At 50.1% G+C, this 12,958-nt stretch overlaps 1 protein-coding gene across 1 annotated transcript; it reads left to right on the top strand.

Moving 5' to 3' along the window:
• Window positions 1-409: 409 nt before the first annotated feature.
• TGM7 (transglutaminase 7) lies at window positions 410-12,756 on the top strand (the record flags this gene model as incomplete). Its single annotated transcript, XM_079768984.1, has 12 exons — window positions 410-668; window positions 1,111-1,356; window positions 2,098-2,216; window positions 4,014-4,142; window positions 4,229-4,406; window positions 6,429-6,567; window positions 7,597-7,700; window positions 8,145-8,387; window positions 9,897-10,223; window positions 10,540-10,700; window positions 12,253-12,386; window positions 12,594-12,756. The coding sequence occupies 12 exons, from the start codon at window positions 410-412 to the stop codon at window positions 12,751-12,753; spliced, it is 2,199 nt and encodes a 732-aa protein (XP_079625110.1). The 3' UTR covers window positions 12,754-12,756.
• Window positions 12,757-12,958: the final 202 nt, after the last annotated feature.

Raw genomic sequence — 12,958 nt, 5'->3', positions numbered from 1 at the left:
CTCTACCTGCCTGCCTGATCGCCCCTAACTGCCTGATCGCCCCTAACTGCCTCTGCCTTGGCCCCCGCCCACCACGGCCCCCCCACCGGCTGCGGCTTCGTCAAGAAGGTTGTCTGGAAGGACGTCTGGAATGATGTCTGGAAGGTCATTCAGCTATCCGGTCTAATTAGCATATTATACTTTTATTATTATTATAGATTGTTAACACAAGTGGCAAGGTTAAGTTTCAGTTACCTGGAAACGATTTGTTTTCTGGGACAGAGGTCACCAGGATCATCGTCCTCCCACTCTCAGGCCAGGACCTGCTGAATTCCCCTCTGAAGCTGAGTCCTGAAACCAGGGAGCAGGGTGGCAGAGGCCTAAGATCTGGACAGGAATCTTGCCTGAGTCAGAGCCAGGTGCCACAGAAATGACTGAGAAGTGTCAGGGGAGGCTGAGCCCAGGGAACCACGGCTGGGCAGTGACCTTGCCTCCCTCTCGCCCAGTGGCAGCCTTAGAGCTCAGGTCCGTGGACCTGCAGAGCCCCAGGAACAACAAGGCGCATCACACGCAGGAGATGGGCCTGAAGCGGCTCATCGTGCGCCGGGGCCAGCCCTTCACCCTCCAACTGCATTTCAACCGACCTTTCCACTGCGGGACCGACCACATCACCTTCGTGGCTGAGACCGGTGGGTTCCCCCTCCCCAAGGCAAAGCCCACTTGTAGGGCACCTACCTCTCCTTCCTGAGCCTCCCTTCCTCTCTCCTCCTGGGATTCCCCAGGACCCCGTTACTGCTCAGCACCCTATTAGTGTTGCTAAGAAAAGAGTTGGCCAACTCACCAAACTGAAGTTGTGATAGCAATGACCAACCTTTAAATACACTACAGGCACTGTACTAAACTTCACACACGTTAACTTATTTAATCCTCATGACAAAACTCCCAGGTGGATACTATTATGATCCCATTTTACAGATAAAAAACGGAGGCCCAGAGATCTTCAGTGGCTTGCCCAAGGACACACAGTGGCAGTAAAAACCTGAAACCAAAAGCCATTAGCAGCAAGTGGTGGGAGAAGGTGAAGGTCACGTAGACTTCGAACCTCACCTGGGGTCATTCTTTCCTACACAGGACCGGCACCCACGAAGCTGTCAGGAACCCGAGCTACCTTTGGACTCACCCAGGCTCAACAAGGGAATGCCTGGAGTGCTTCTGACTTCACCATTGACTCCAACTCCCTCTTTGTCTCCCTTTTCACACCAGCCAGTGCAATCATTGGTCCCTACACTCTGAAGATAGTTGTCTCTCAAGGCCAGGGTTACAGCATCACCCACCCAGCGGGGACTTTCATCCTGCTTTTTAACCCTTGGAGTGCAGGTACAGCTTGCTCACAGGTGGTAATGCTAACCTGATCCATTGGGAATGTTCTGTAAGGTTCTACCTAGAAAGCCCAGAAGAAAAAAAATGCTGCATAGCTATGCAGTACATTCCCTTGTGCTCACTAAAAATCATCTTTACAAGGAATTTTTAGTGCATGATGAAAATGTTCATGGTGTGATTAAAAAAAAATCTTATATTTCCTCAGGAAAACATAGCACTATTGAGTATGTTACATCCTATGGAGAATTTAATCTTCGGTCACAGTGTTACAAGACCTTGGTTTTGGTGCCGTAAGCTCTCTTTGAAATGATGTGTGTTTTCCAGTGAAGTAGATTAGGAGATGGAACACAATGTGAAATGTAATTGTATTAGACACATGTGCAGAGAAAGAGAGAGAGAGAGTGCTCAGAATATACCAAAATATGTCTCTGAGGAGTGGGAATGAGCGATTTTCATTGTCTTCTTTCCATCATCAGTATTTTCCAAATTTCTACAACAAGCTTACTGCTTTTACAATCAGGAAAAGATAATTGTTATTTTTAAAAAGTATACATTTTATATATCTGGCATCTAGAAAAACGTAATATAGACTTTTAAGGGGTCCACTCTTGATTTCTATTGCCATCAACCCATTGCTTCTCCTTTTTCCAGCAAGAGACTTTCATGACCGCTTTTCATTTTTATTGCCCTGTTCTTTGGTTTGGGGCTTTACCCCCTCTATTACTCTTGCCTGTTCAGAGGACGACGTCTACCTGCCCAGTGAAATACTGCTGCGAGAGTATATCATGACGGACTATGGCTTTGTGCACAAGGGTCATGAACGATTCATCACCTCCTGGCCCTGGAACTACGGGCAGGTAACACTATCCCGGGAGGGTGGGCTCACAAAGGCTGCCAACAGCATTCAGGGCGTGTGGTGCTGGACCAATTTCCCATCCGGTGAGGTGGGCAAGGAAGGAAAGGGAGATGCCTTTCCCTCTCAGCTGTTAATATTTTATTATGAACAACTTAAAGCATAATCGAAGTGGGCGGGCTACTGTAGTGAACTTTCATGAACCTGCCTCTCAGTTTCAATAGTGATCAATTTATGGTGAATCCTGTTTCCTCTACCCCAGGGGTTTGCAAACTATAGCCCACGGGTCAAATGTGGCCCACTGTCTGTTTCCACATGGCCCACGCACTAACTATGATTTTCACATTTTTAAATTGTTGAAAAAGGATTTTAAAATAATATTTTGTGGTGTGCAGATTATGTGACGTTCAAACTTCAGTGTCCATAAATACCATTTTATGTATTTATTTATGTTAACCCTCACCCAATGATAATTTTCCATTGATTTTTAGAGAGAGTGGAAGAGAGAGGGAAAGACAGAGAGAAACATATTGGGTGGTTGCCTCCTCCTGCACGAACCCTGACCAGGGCCCAGGCCAGGGAGGAGCCTGCAACCAAGGCATGTGTCCTTGACAGGAATCGAACCTGGGACCCTTTGGTCTGCAGACCAACGCTCTATCCACTGAACCAAATTGGCTAAGGCCATAAATACCATTTTATTGGAACACAGCTATGCTCATTCATTTAGGTATCATCTGTGGCTCCTTTTGTGCTACAGGGACAAAGTTAAGTAGCTGAGACAGAGTCCCTCTGGCCTGCAAAGCCTGAAATAGTTGCTATTTGGTCCTTTACAGAAAAAGTTTGCTGATCCCTGGTCTATACTCCTCCCTGTTGCCCCACCTCCCCCAGCAGCTCATCACTGGATTTATTTTGAATCAAATAATAGTTACCATATCATTGAATCCAGTAATACTTCAGAATATAGCTCTAAAAGATAATGACTCTTTCTGAAAAACGGAACCCCGCAATATATACAAGATGAACAGCAATCTTTAATAACATCAAATATCCAGTCAGTGTACAGAGAGGGGGACCTTTGGCTCTGGCCAACTTTTCTGCTCCCAACCACCAGCCACAGCTGGTGCCGTTTCTCTCTGTCCACACACCAGGAGGGAAGAGTCGGGGGCAGCAGGGAGCCCGATGGAGGAAGATCAGCTTCCCAGTTCTTCAACTGTGACAACCTGTGCCCTTTTTTTGAAACTGAGACAAATGCCAGCGCATTTGGCAGCCAAAAGGACTGCGACATGTCACAAACACGTTATAAACGAATGTCATGAGCTTCACTGGCTTCTCCCGTGCTGAACCCGCTACCTGACTTAAAGGCTCTCCACATGCCTCTCCCTCTCCTCACAGGCCTTGCCCTGTGTTTACCCATCTGATCGTTTCCCACGAGCCCTCCAGAAATGAGACTCTCCAGGCCCCTGTCTGTGGTACCCACCCACCATGCTCAAAGACTCCCCTCCTCTCTCCTGTCTACCTCACCCTTCAAAGCCCACCAGCTCCAATAGCCTTCTCTGATCTCTTCAGCCAATGAGGATCTTTCCTCTCTGAATGCTCTTTGTATTTTCCACCAGCTCCACACAGGTCAGTGTTTCAGAATTCTCATTTTGATTTACAAGCTCTTCAAAGGCAGAGTCTTGTCTGATATGAAGCCCCACCCCCATACACACTTTCCCTAAAAGTCTGTTACTTCCTTGAAGTTTCAGCATTTTAGACGTTTTTTTAGTCTTTCCTTTTTTTCTCCCTTGCACCCACTTGGAAGTTTGAAGAGGACATCATAGACATCTGCTTTGAGATCCTGAACAAGAGCCTGTACTTCTTAGAGAACCCAATCAAAGACTACTCGCAGAGGAACGACGTGGTGTACATCTGCAGGGTGGTGAGCGCCATGGTAACGACAGAAGCTTCCCCGCCCATCTGAGGGCCCTCGGAGCTTCCCCTGGGCCAGACGGAGACCCACCCATCTGTCCTTTGCAGATCAACAGCAACGATGACAACGGCGTGCTGCAGGGGAACTGGGGAGAGGACTACTCCCGGGGGGTCAGCCCACTGGAGTGGAATGGCAGCGTGGCCATCCTGCGGCAGTGGTCAGCCAGGGGCGGGCAGCCTGTGAAGTATGGACAGTGCTGGGTCTTTGCAGCTGTTATGTGCACCGGTGAGTGAGGGGAGATGGAAGTGCAGAATCACTTACTTAATCTTCATGATAACCCTTGCAGGTCGGGCTCTGATGTCTCTGTTTTCACTTGAGCTAACTGTGGCGTGCCCACAGCCCCATAGCTAAGGAGAGGTGGGCACTCGGCTCTGAACCAGCACACTCTGTAGTCTTGAGGAATCCCGCACATTGATGTTGCAGTCACCCCACAGTGTCCTTGACGGAGCTTCTTTCTGCCACCTGCTTAGGTTTCTCAGCTCCAGGTGAGCCTGGAGTCAGGACAGGTTGGGGGAAGCTTGAGGTGCAAGGGGATGGTCTGGGAGAGCTGATCTCACCCGTAGGAGAGCTCCCGAATATGTTCAGAGACATTCTTGAGGAGCTACCATGAGAGATTTGCTACTTTACTAACTACCTTGAAGGTGCATTGATGGTTTGTGCATTATCCGTTGTTTATAATTTAGTGCAAAGTCATTGCTCAGGTTGTCTGTAAAGATGAGGGAAGACGGAGAGTACTGAGGTGCCTGCCTGTCTTCCCCAGAGCAAGGCAGGAGTACCTTACACCGTGCTGCCTGCCACTCTGTGGTGCTCAGCAAATGTTGGCTGAACTCTTGGGCTGACTCTGAGTTAGAGAATGAGGGAGCACAGAATGGACAGAGACAGGGAACAAAGACAAAGTCCCAGGTTTTCCTGAGAGGGGCAGCACAGCTTGGCAGCTATGTGTAGGTGCTGCTGGCAGAGGAGAGGTTTAAATCTGAGTGTTCAAGCGACCTCGAGTTACTTATCTGTTTTCACTATAAGATGCTCAGGACAGTGCCAGCATTTAGTAGAGTCAAATTTACCCTGGGGTGGCGAGGCAGGTATCATGGAGGAGGGCTTGGGCCATTAGACCCTGAGATGAGCAGGAGAAGGTCTAGGTCTGTGTCCTTGCTCCACCTCTGAGCCTGTCACCACTCCCAGGCCCAGAGTTCTGGGGCCATTGAGGTGGGTCTAGCTCTCCTCCTTGCGAAGGGTTTGTGAAAAGCCCAGGAGCTTTGCTGGGAGTGGACAGGTGATTGAAGACAGGTGGTGCCCTTTGGGCTCTTGAATAAATTGAAACAAAAAGATTGGCCACTCTCAATAGCCCTTTTACATTTCAAAGTGCTGTAACCCTCCCAACGGCTTCTTCTGAGCAGATGATGGGATAAACCTTCCCTCTCTGGAAAGGTCACACCTGGCTCTTGGATTGATTTCATCTGACCCTGGGCAGGCGTGCAGGTGTGTGTGTGGTGGTGATCGTGGTGGTGTCACGCCCACTTCGTGTGACTAGATCTGTGAAATCTTAACTCCGCTCTAAAAAGCCTTTGCAGCACACCTTGACAGCCACAAGAGGATGCTGTTGCCTTAACAGAGATGGCCATTGCCTCATGGTTCTTGCAGGCTCCCTTTGTCTTTGATATCTTCCCCTTAGCTCTGTTAGTCTATCTTCGCTCTTCTATCCATTCTCTGATTTGTTTCTTACCTCCGCCAAACCCTTGTCTTTCTGTAGAATTACAGATTCAGAATTTCAGGACTGAAATCATCTGGCTCACTTCCTCATTTTGTTTCATTCAAAGAGACTAAGGCCTAGATAAGTTAAGCTACTTACCTAAGGTCACACAGCTTCTCTTCTGAAACTGGCCACAGCACTCAAGTTTTTAATTTTCTTTTCAAATTATAAAATGTTTTAGGTCCTCTGTTTTTAATTTGGGAAGCTGATGAATGGGAAAAGCCCTAAATGATAAATTGAGTTGTTGTTAATTGTGACCCTCAAATGATCCCCCACCCCCAACCACTCCCCCACGCTCTGCAGGAGGGAGACCATGGATAGGACAGGTTGCAGCCAAGTTTGGGGGCTTGAGTGTGGTGCTCTGAGGATGAAGGAGTTGCAAGTATGGATCTGCAAGAATCTTTGCCTTCTTTCTCTCCTCCAGCTAGAAAGTTAGAAAGCGTGCCTGGAGTACCAGTGATTTGGCTTCAAATGATTCTCCATGCTTTTCTTCTCTTTAGTAATGAGATGCTTAGGTGTTCCAACCCGTGTTGTTTCCAATTTCCGTTCTGCACACAACGTGGATGGGAACTTGACCATAGATACCTACTATGACCGAAATGCAGAAATGCTGTCAACTCAGAAACGAGACAAAATATGGTAAGGGGCACTGTCTCCAACAGATCTCTGCTCTGTCCACAGGAAGATAGGGAAACGCTGACCTGGTTCTCTCTAGCTGGAGGCAGTATTGCCCTGTATGTTGTTGCTGATGCTCAGAGAATAAGTTCCCAGCCCAGGTGACTGTTCTGGGTAATTAGGTCATCACATCAGACTCATTTCAGAAACAAAAGAGCATCCTGAAGCCGGCAACCAAATGAATGACAGATTGTGCCTCTAAATTCTGAATTCAAAGTCTTCACTCATCTTACTCTTCCTATTTTGGGTCTTTCTGTTTGCACTGCTCTCTGTTTAGAAGAGCTACCTGCATAGTTCCTTCAGTCTCTCTTGACTTCTCCTCCTCCCTGCCTCACTCCTCTGCTTGTGTGCTCGCACGCATGTGTGTGTGCTTGTCTAGGCCTTAGTCTCCTGTGTCTCTGGGTGTCCTTTATTTTTGTATCTTTAGTCTCTTCCTGTTTCCCCAAATCTGACTTTCTTTTCCAGCCAGTTTCCAGGTAAGACCTTTGAGTTGCATTGAGAATTAGCTGGTGTCCCTCTCTGAGCTCCTAGAGGGCTGAAACTTCTCGGATTCAAGAATCAGGAGTGTATCTGAGAAGACTCTGTCGCTCCTGTAGAATTCTGTCTGTGATTCATAGCCTGAATCTAATCACGAGGAAACACCAGACAAGCCAAAAATGAGGGCCACTCTGGTAAAACAAACCAACACTCTATTCAAATTTCAGTGTAATGAAACCAAGGCTGAGGAACTGTTCCAGATTAAAGGAGACAAGGAATACTGGACAACTAACTGCAATGTGTGATCCTGGACTGGGTGGAAAAGAAGGCTACAACTATTGATCTAACTATCATTAGGTCAACTGACAAAATTGAAATATAGACATAAATCAGATTTTAAAATTATTGTGTCAATATCAAATGTATGAGGTAAGGGAAGATCCCTAGTCTAAGGAAATATACACTGAACTAAAAATTTGTATATATATAAATATATTCTCCATATCTGTACTGTAGGAATTTCCATGTCTGGAACGAGTGCTGGATGATCCGGAAAGACCTCCCCCCCGGATTCAACGGGTGGCAGGTTCTGGACCCCACACCCCAGCAAACCAGCAGCGGTGAGTGAGGACCATGGTGGAAGGGTCTGGGCTTTGTGGAAAGGCTGACCACGTGACAGGCCACGTGAGCAAAAGGCCAGAAAGAAGAGGTATTTCCCCCACTTTATCCCCTTCCCAAAGTCAACGCAGAGACAACTATGGGTCAGGGGTCTGACTTTGACATTGACAGCTGGGCCACCCAGATAAGTCACTGGACCTCTCAGTTGCTTCCTCACCTGTAAGGTGGGGAGGAGGATGCTGATTGCTGCTTCATGGGGGTTGGGGGCGGGGAGGGAGGGGTGTTGGGGCTGTGAGGCTCTGCTGAATTAATGGGAACTGGAGAGTGGCCTTCATGCCACTGCCCCTCCCTACCCCATCTCCCTTCTTCCCACAACCACAACCAGCGCCCCTGGCCCAGGTGTCAGCAGCCAGGCTAGCCTGCCACAATGCCTGTTCCCCGCACAGGGCTGTTCTGCTGTGGTCCTGCCTCCGTGAAGGCCATCAGGGAAGGGGAGGTCCACCTGCCCTATGACACCCCATTTGTGTATGCGGAGGTAAATGCCGATGAGGTCATTTGGCTCTTTGGGGATGGCCAGGCCCAGGAAATCCTGGCCCATAACACCAGTTCCATCGGGAAGAAAATCAGCACCAAGTTGGTAGGATCAGACCAGCGCCAGGACATCACCAGCTTCTACAAGTACCCAGAAGGTACCCAGGGCCCGGGGGACTTGGGAGGAAGGTGGTATAACCTCCTTTGTGCTACCTCCCAATGGGAATGGCTCCCATGGCAGGGTTGCTGGATTTAGCCAATAAAAATACAGGGTGTCCAGTTAAATTTGAATCCCAGATAAATTCAGATAAACGAATATTTTATTAGTGTAAGTATGTCCCAAATATTACATGTGAAATTCTTATACTAAAAATTATTTGTTGTTTGTCTGAATTTCAAATTTAATTGAATGTCCTTGATGTTACCTGGCAACTGTATCCTAGGGTCACATCACAGACTCCTTCTGTCCTGGCAGTCGGGGTGGCAGCGAGGGGAGAGGTAGATGCATAAGGAGGGCAAGGGCTCCGGGGCCTGTGGAAGGGAGTAGATGTCCCCGTGGAGAAGGCTCCGAGGGTAGAGTCAGGCCACCTGACTACTAATCAAGGGCTTGCTATGTTCTAGCTGGGTACGTTTGGACACATTCTTACCTTCCCCTTGCCTCTACTTTCTCATCTGTAAAATGGGTTAACAGTATTTCAGAGGGCTGATGTGAGGGTTAAGTGAATTAATACACAGAAACTGCTTAGAACAGTGCCTCTGATGCACAGTAAATGTTCTAGAGAAGTCCAGCTTGGGATAGTTGGGGTTAAGACTGAATGTTGAATAGCCCATAGGGGGGGGGACCAAAGCTGAAGCTTTAAAAGGCTTGAGCATAAAAGGCTTCTCTCACCGAAACTGGTTTGGCTCAGTGGATAGAGCGTCGGTCTGCGGACTGAAGGGTCCCAGGTTCGATTCCAGTCAAGGGCATGTACCTTGGTTGCGGGCACATCCCCAGTGGGGAGTGTGCAGGAGGCAGCTGGTCGATGTTTCTCTCTCATCGATGTTTCTAGCTCTCTATCCCTCTCCCTTCCTCTCTGTAAAAAATCAATAAAATATATTTTAAAAAAAAAAAGGCTTCTCTCTCCCCACCTGCATCCTTACTTCTAATATACTCGGTGTCCCCCAAAGTGTGTATACATACACTTTGAATAATTATAAAGACAGTGCTTATTAAAATACATTTCATTTTCAAAATTGAGCGATCAGTTATTCAAATGTGTATACATATTGGGAAGTGAGGATACTGGGAAGGGGGGGGGAGAAAAGCCTCTGGGTTTGATGATGATAACAGTGATGACAGCGGCAATATTGATGGCAAAGGGCAACTCATTTAACCCAACGTTTTGGCAAGTCTATGAAGTAGGGCGATAGCCCCAGGTTGCAGATGACAGAACTGAGCACTGAGAGATTAAAGGCCTGTGATGGAGGAGCGATTTAAACCCAGCACCAAGCAACGCCCATCCCCATGTTCTCAGCCATGAAGCTGTGTTGCCTCCCACGCAGCTCTTCCTGTGGTTGGGGATTCAGGAGGGGAGCTGTGAGTTGTCTGGTGGCTTGTTTTTCCAAAAAGGTCATTGGTGCCCTCAGCCTCTCCCACTGATGTCTTCCCTGTCTCTCCTTTCTTCCAGGATCTCCCGAGGAGCGCTCTGTGTTCATGAAGGCATCCCGGAAAATGCTGGGCTCAAGGAGGGCCTCTTCCCCCTTCCTGGATCTGCTGGGGTCCGGGGGCTTCCGGGATCAGCCAGCGCTGCTGCGGCTTCACCTGACCAGGACCCCTGAGTGGGGCCAGGACCTGCTGCTGACGCTGCATGCCAGGAGGGTGCCACACAGAGCCCACCCCGGGGGGCCCATCAGGCTGGAGGTGCGCTTCTGCGCACAGGCCCTGCTGCACAAGGGTGGGACCCGGCAGCCCCTCTGGCGGCAAAGAGTGCACTTGAACCTGGACTTTGGGGAGGGTGAGTATGAGGCAGGCCTGGAAAGTTATCTACAGGACGGAGGGGGACGTTGGGGCCCTGAACAAAGCTGGGCTGGACCAGCCAGATCACACAGAGACCCCCACGTACACACACACACCTCTGATGCCATCCCACCAGGTGAAACACAGCAGCCACCTCTGGTGCAGTGGGGGCAGGGCAAGCCTGCTCTCCGTCTCTCTCTTACATACATACACACAGACACTTTCACACCCATCTAGACCCGCACACAGCTCCTCCTCCCCCCTCTTTCTGAGACCCATTCCCTAGACTCAAGGTGTCTTTTGTCTGTGCTTAGAGGTACAGTGGCCGCTCTTGCTACCCTACGACAATTACAGAAACAAGCTGACGGATGAAAAGCTGATCCGCGTGTCTGGCATCGCCGAGGTGGAGGGGACGGGGCGGTTCATACTGGTCCTGAAAGATATCTCTCTGGAGCCTCCCCACTTATCTATTGAGGTAAGGCATCTGGACACAGACGGGACCCGGGGGCTCTCTGACTCACCCGACCCGGGGGTTGGGGGTGCAGCAGCGAAAGAGACACGGTCACTGCCTTGACACCAAGTGGATGATCACCGCGCCGTGTGGCGTGAGAAGCGCCGTTTTGCGCTCTGTACAAAGCGCGCGAAGGCTTCCCAGAGGAGGTGACGTTCTACAGAAGGTGCAGGTGGAATGCAGGCCGTAGGAGGACACTATACAGAGAGATGAGAGAGAGAGAGGAAGGCATTTTAGGTAAGGAAGCAGCTCTGCAGAGGCAGAGACAGGAAAGGCAATGACTGGGAGGTGGAGTCGGGGAGAGAGATTTGAGAGAGACCACAAGTCCAATTCTAAAGGTGACTGCTGATAAGATGGGGTGACAAGGAAGAGGGGAGCAGATGAAGGATGAGCTTCAGATTTCAAGTTCAGAGGCTTGCGTGGCTGGCGAGGCCACTGGAGGAGGAAGGAATACAGGTGATGGAAGGACACACGGAGGAGTGCAGGGTGTCCCCCACCTCCTATTACCGGGACTTCCTTCCCCTGAAGCCTCCTTCTCCCACCTCCCCCCCCTGCTCTGGAATGCATCCCCTCAGCCTAGTCCCAACCTGGCTTTGCACCTGGTGGCTTCCCCACAGCACACCCAATCCCCACTGAAAAGGAGAACTGAGCGACCCCATGTCATAAACCACCTGGCCGCCTGATGGTTTTCACTGGGCAGGCTGCCCGGTAAGTGATGCCAGGCAGCCTCCACACACAGTGGGCGGGATCACAGTGCAGGCGGCCTGGTGCCCCGGTGGGAGCCTGCCTGTCACCTGAAGCCTGGTTGCAGCAGGACCCGACGCAAACACATCAGATGCCAGTTGGCTATTACATGGTCCCCATTAGGTAAGGGACCCGGGGATGATGTGTGTGACTATGCTGCATTCCTGTTCCTTTTACCTGTTCTACGCTGACACCCTCATCAGAATACAAGGGATATGTTTCTTTCTTTCTTTTTTTTTTAATTGATCTTTTATAGAGAGGAAGGGAGAGAGATAGAGAGCTAGAAACATAGACCAGCTGCCTCCTGCACACCCCCCACCGGGGATGTGCCCGCAACCAATGTACATGCCCTTAACCGGAATCGAACCTGGGACCCTTCAGTCCGCAGACCAACGCTCTATCCACCGAGCCAAACCGGTTTCGGCGGGACATGCTTCTTTTTAACGCAGCATTCCTATAGCCACAACCAGCAGGTTGGAGCTGGCACTTACATTGAAAGCTAATTGCCATCCGGAACTAGATGGCAGAGAGGGAAATAAGATTTCAACTTGGCGCCCATTCCGAATTGAAGGTGGCTTCTTTCTAAGACAGGCCAGGGTGTGTGTTAACCTTGAGTACTCTCATCTCATATTCTTTTCTCCCAACGGCAGTGTCTTAGCTCTAAATAAGCAGTCCCTGGTGGTCAACAGGGGGGTGGGGGAGTGAGGTTACTGAATTGGAATGCAGAAATGAGGTCAGTTGCCCACAATATCCCCGTCCTCTCTCCACACAGGTGTCTGAGAAGGCTGAGGTGGGCAAGCCACTGAAAGTCCACATCACCCTCACCAACACCCGGACGGTGGCTCTGAGTCACTGCACGATGGTGCTGGAGGGAAGTGGCCTCATCCACGGGCAGGTTTCAAATGAGTAAGTGCCATCGTCTCTGATAAGAGGTTCCTCGTGGGGTCACAGGATGACCCTCAGGCCCCCCAGTGGTGCCTCTGGGCACTCGTGTTCCCACCCTCCTCAGGGAAGGTTGGCTTGTGCTGTTGGGAGGTGGGAGGTGCTTGCCGACCAACCAGGTTACCCACCACAGTTACTCAATGCCCTAACAACCCCTTTTTTTACTTTTAGCCTTGGGACTCTGATGGCGGGACACACCATCCAAATCCAACTGGACCTCTACCCCTTCAAAGCTGGACCCCGCCAGCTGCAAGTCCTCATCAGCAGCAGCGAAGTCAAGGAGATCAAGGGTTACAAGGACGTCTTCGTAGCAGCAGCCAGGCCTTCTTGACAAGCCCCCTCAGGAACGCTCCCTGCCCTGATCCAATTTCCTGATGCCTCCAATCCCTCCCCAGGTCCCACCCTGCCCTCCTGACGCCTCCCTGCACCCTCAGCCCCTCATCAAGACCACCCCTCCCCTTCTGACACCCTCCCTGGCCTCTTGCAGTCCTTCCCCTGCCCCTGCCCCCATGACCTCGCAGTCCCCTCCCTGGCCC

Source organism: Cnephaeus nilssonii, assembly GCF_951640355.1.
Source record: "Cnephaeus nilssonii genome assembly, chromosome: 4".
Classification (NCBI taxonomy): Eukaryota; Metazoa; Chordata; class Mammalia; order Chiroptera; family Vespertilionidae; genus Cnephaeus; species Cnephaeus nilssonii.
This window is presented reverse-complemented; position numbering and strand designations above follow the sequence as displayed.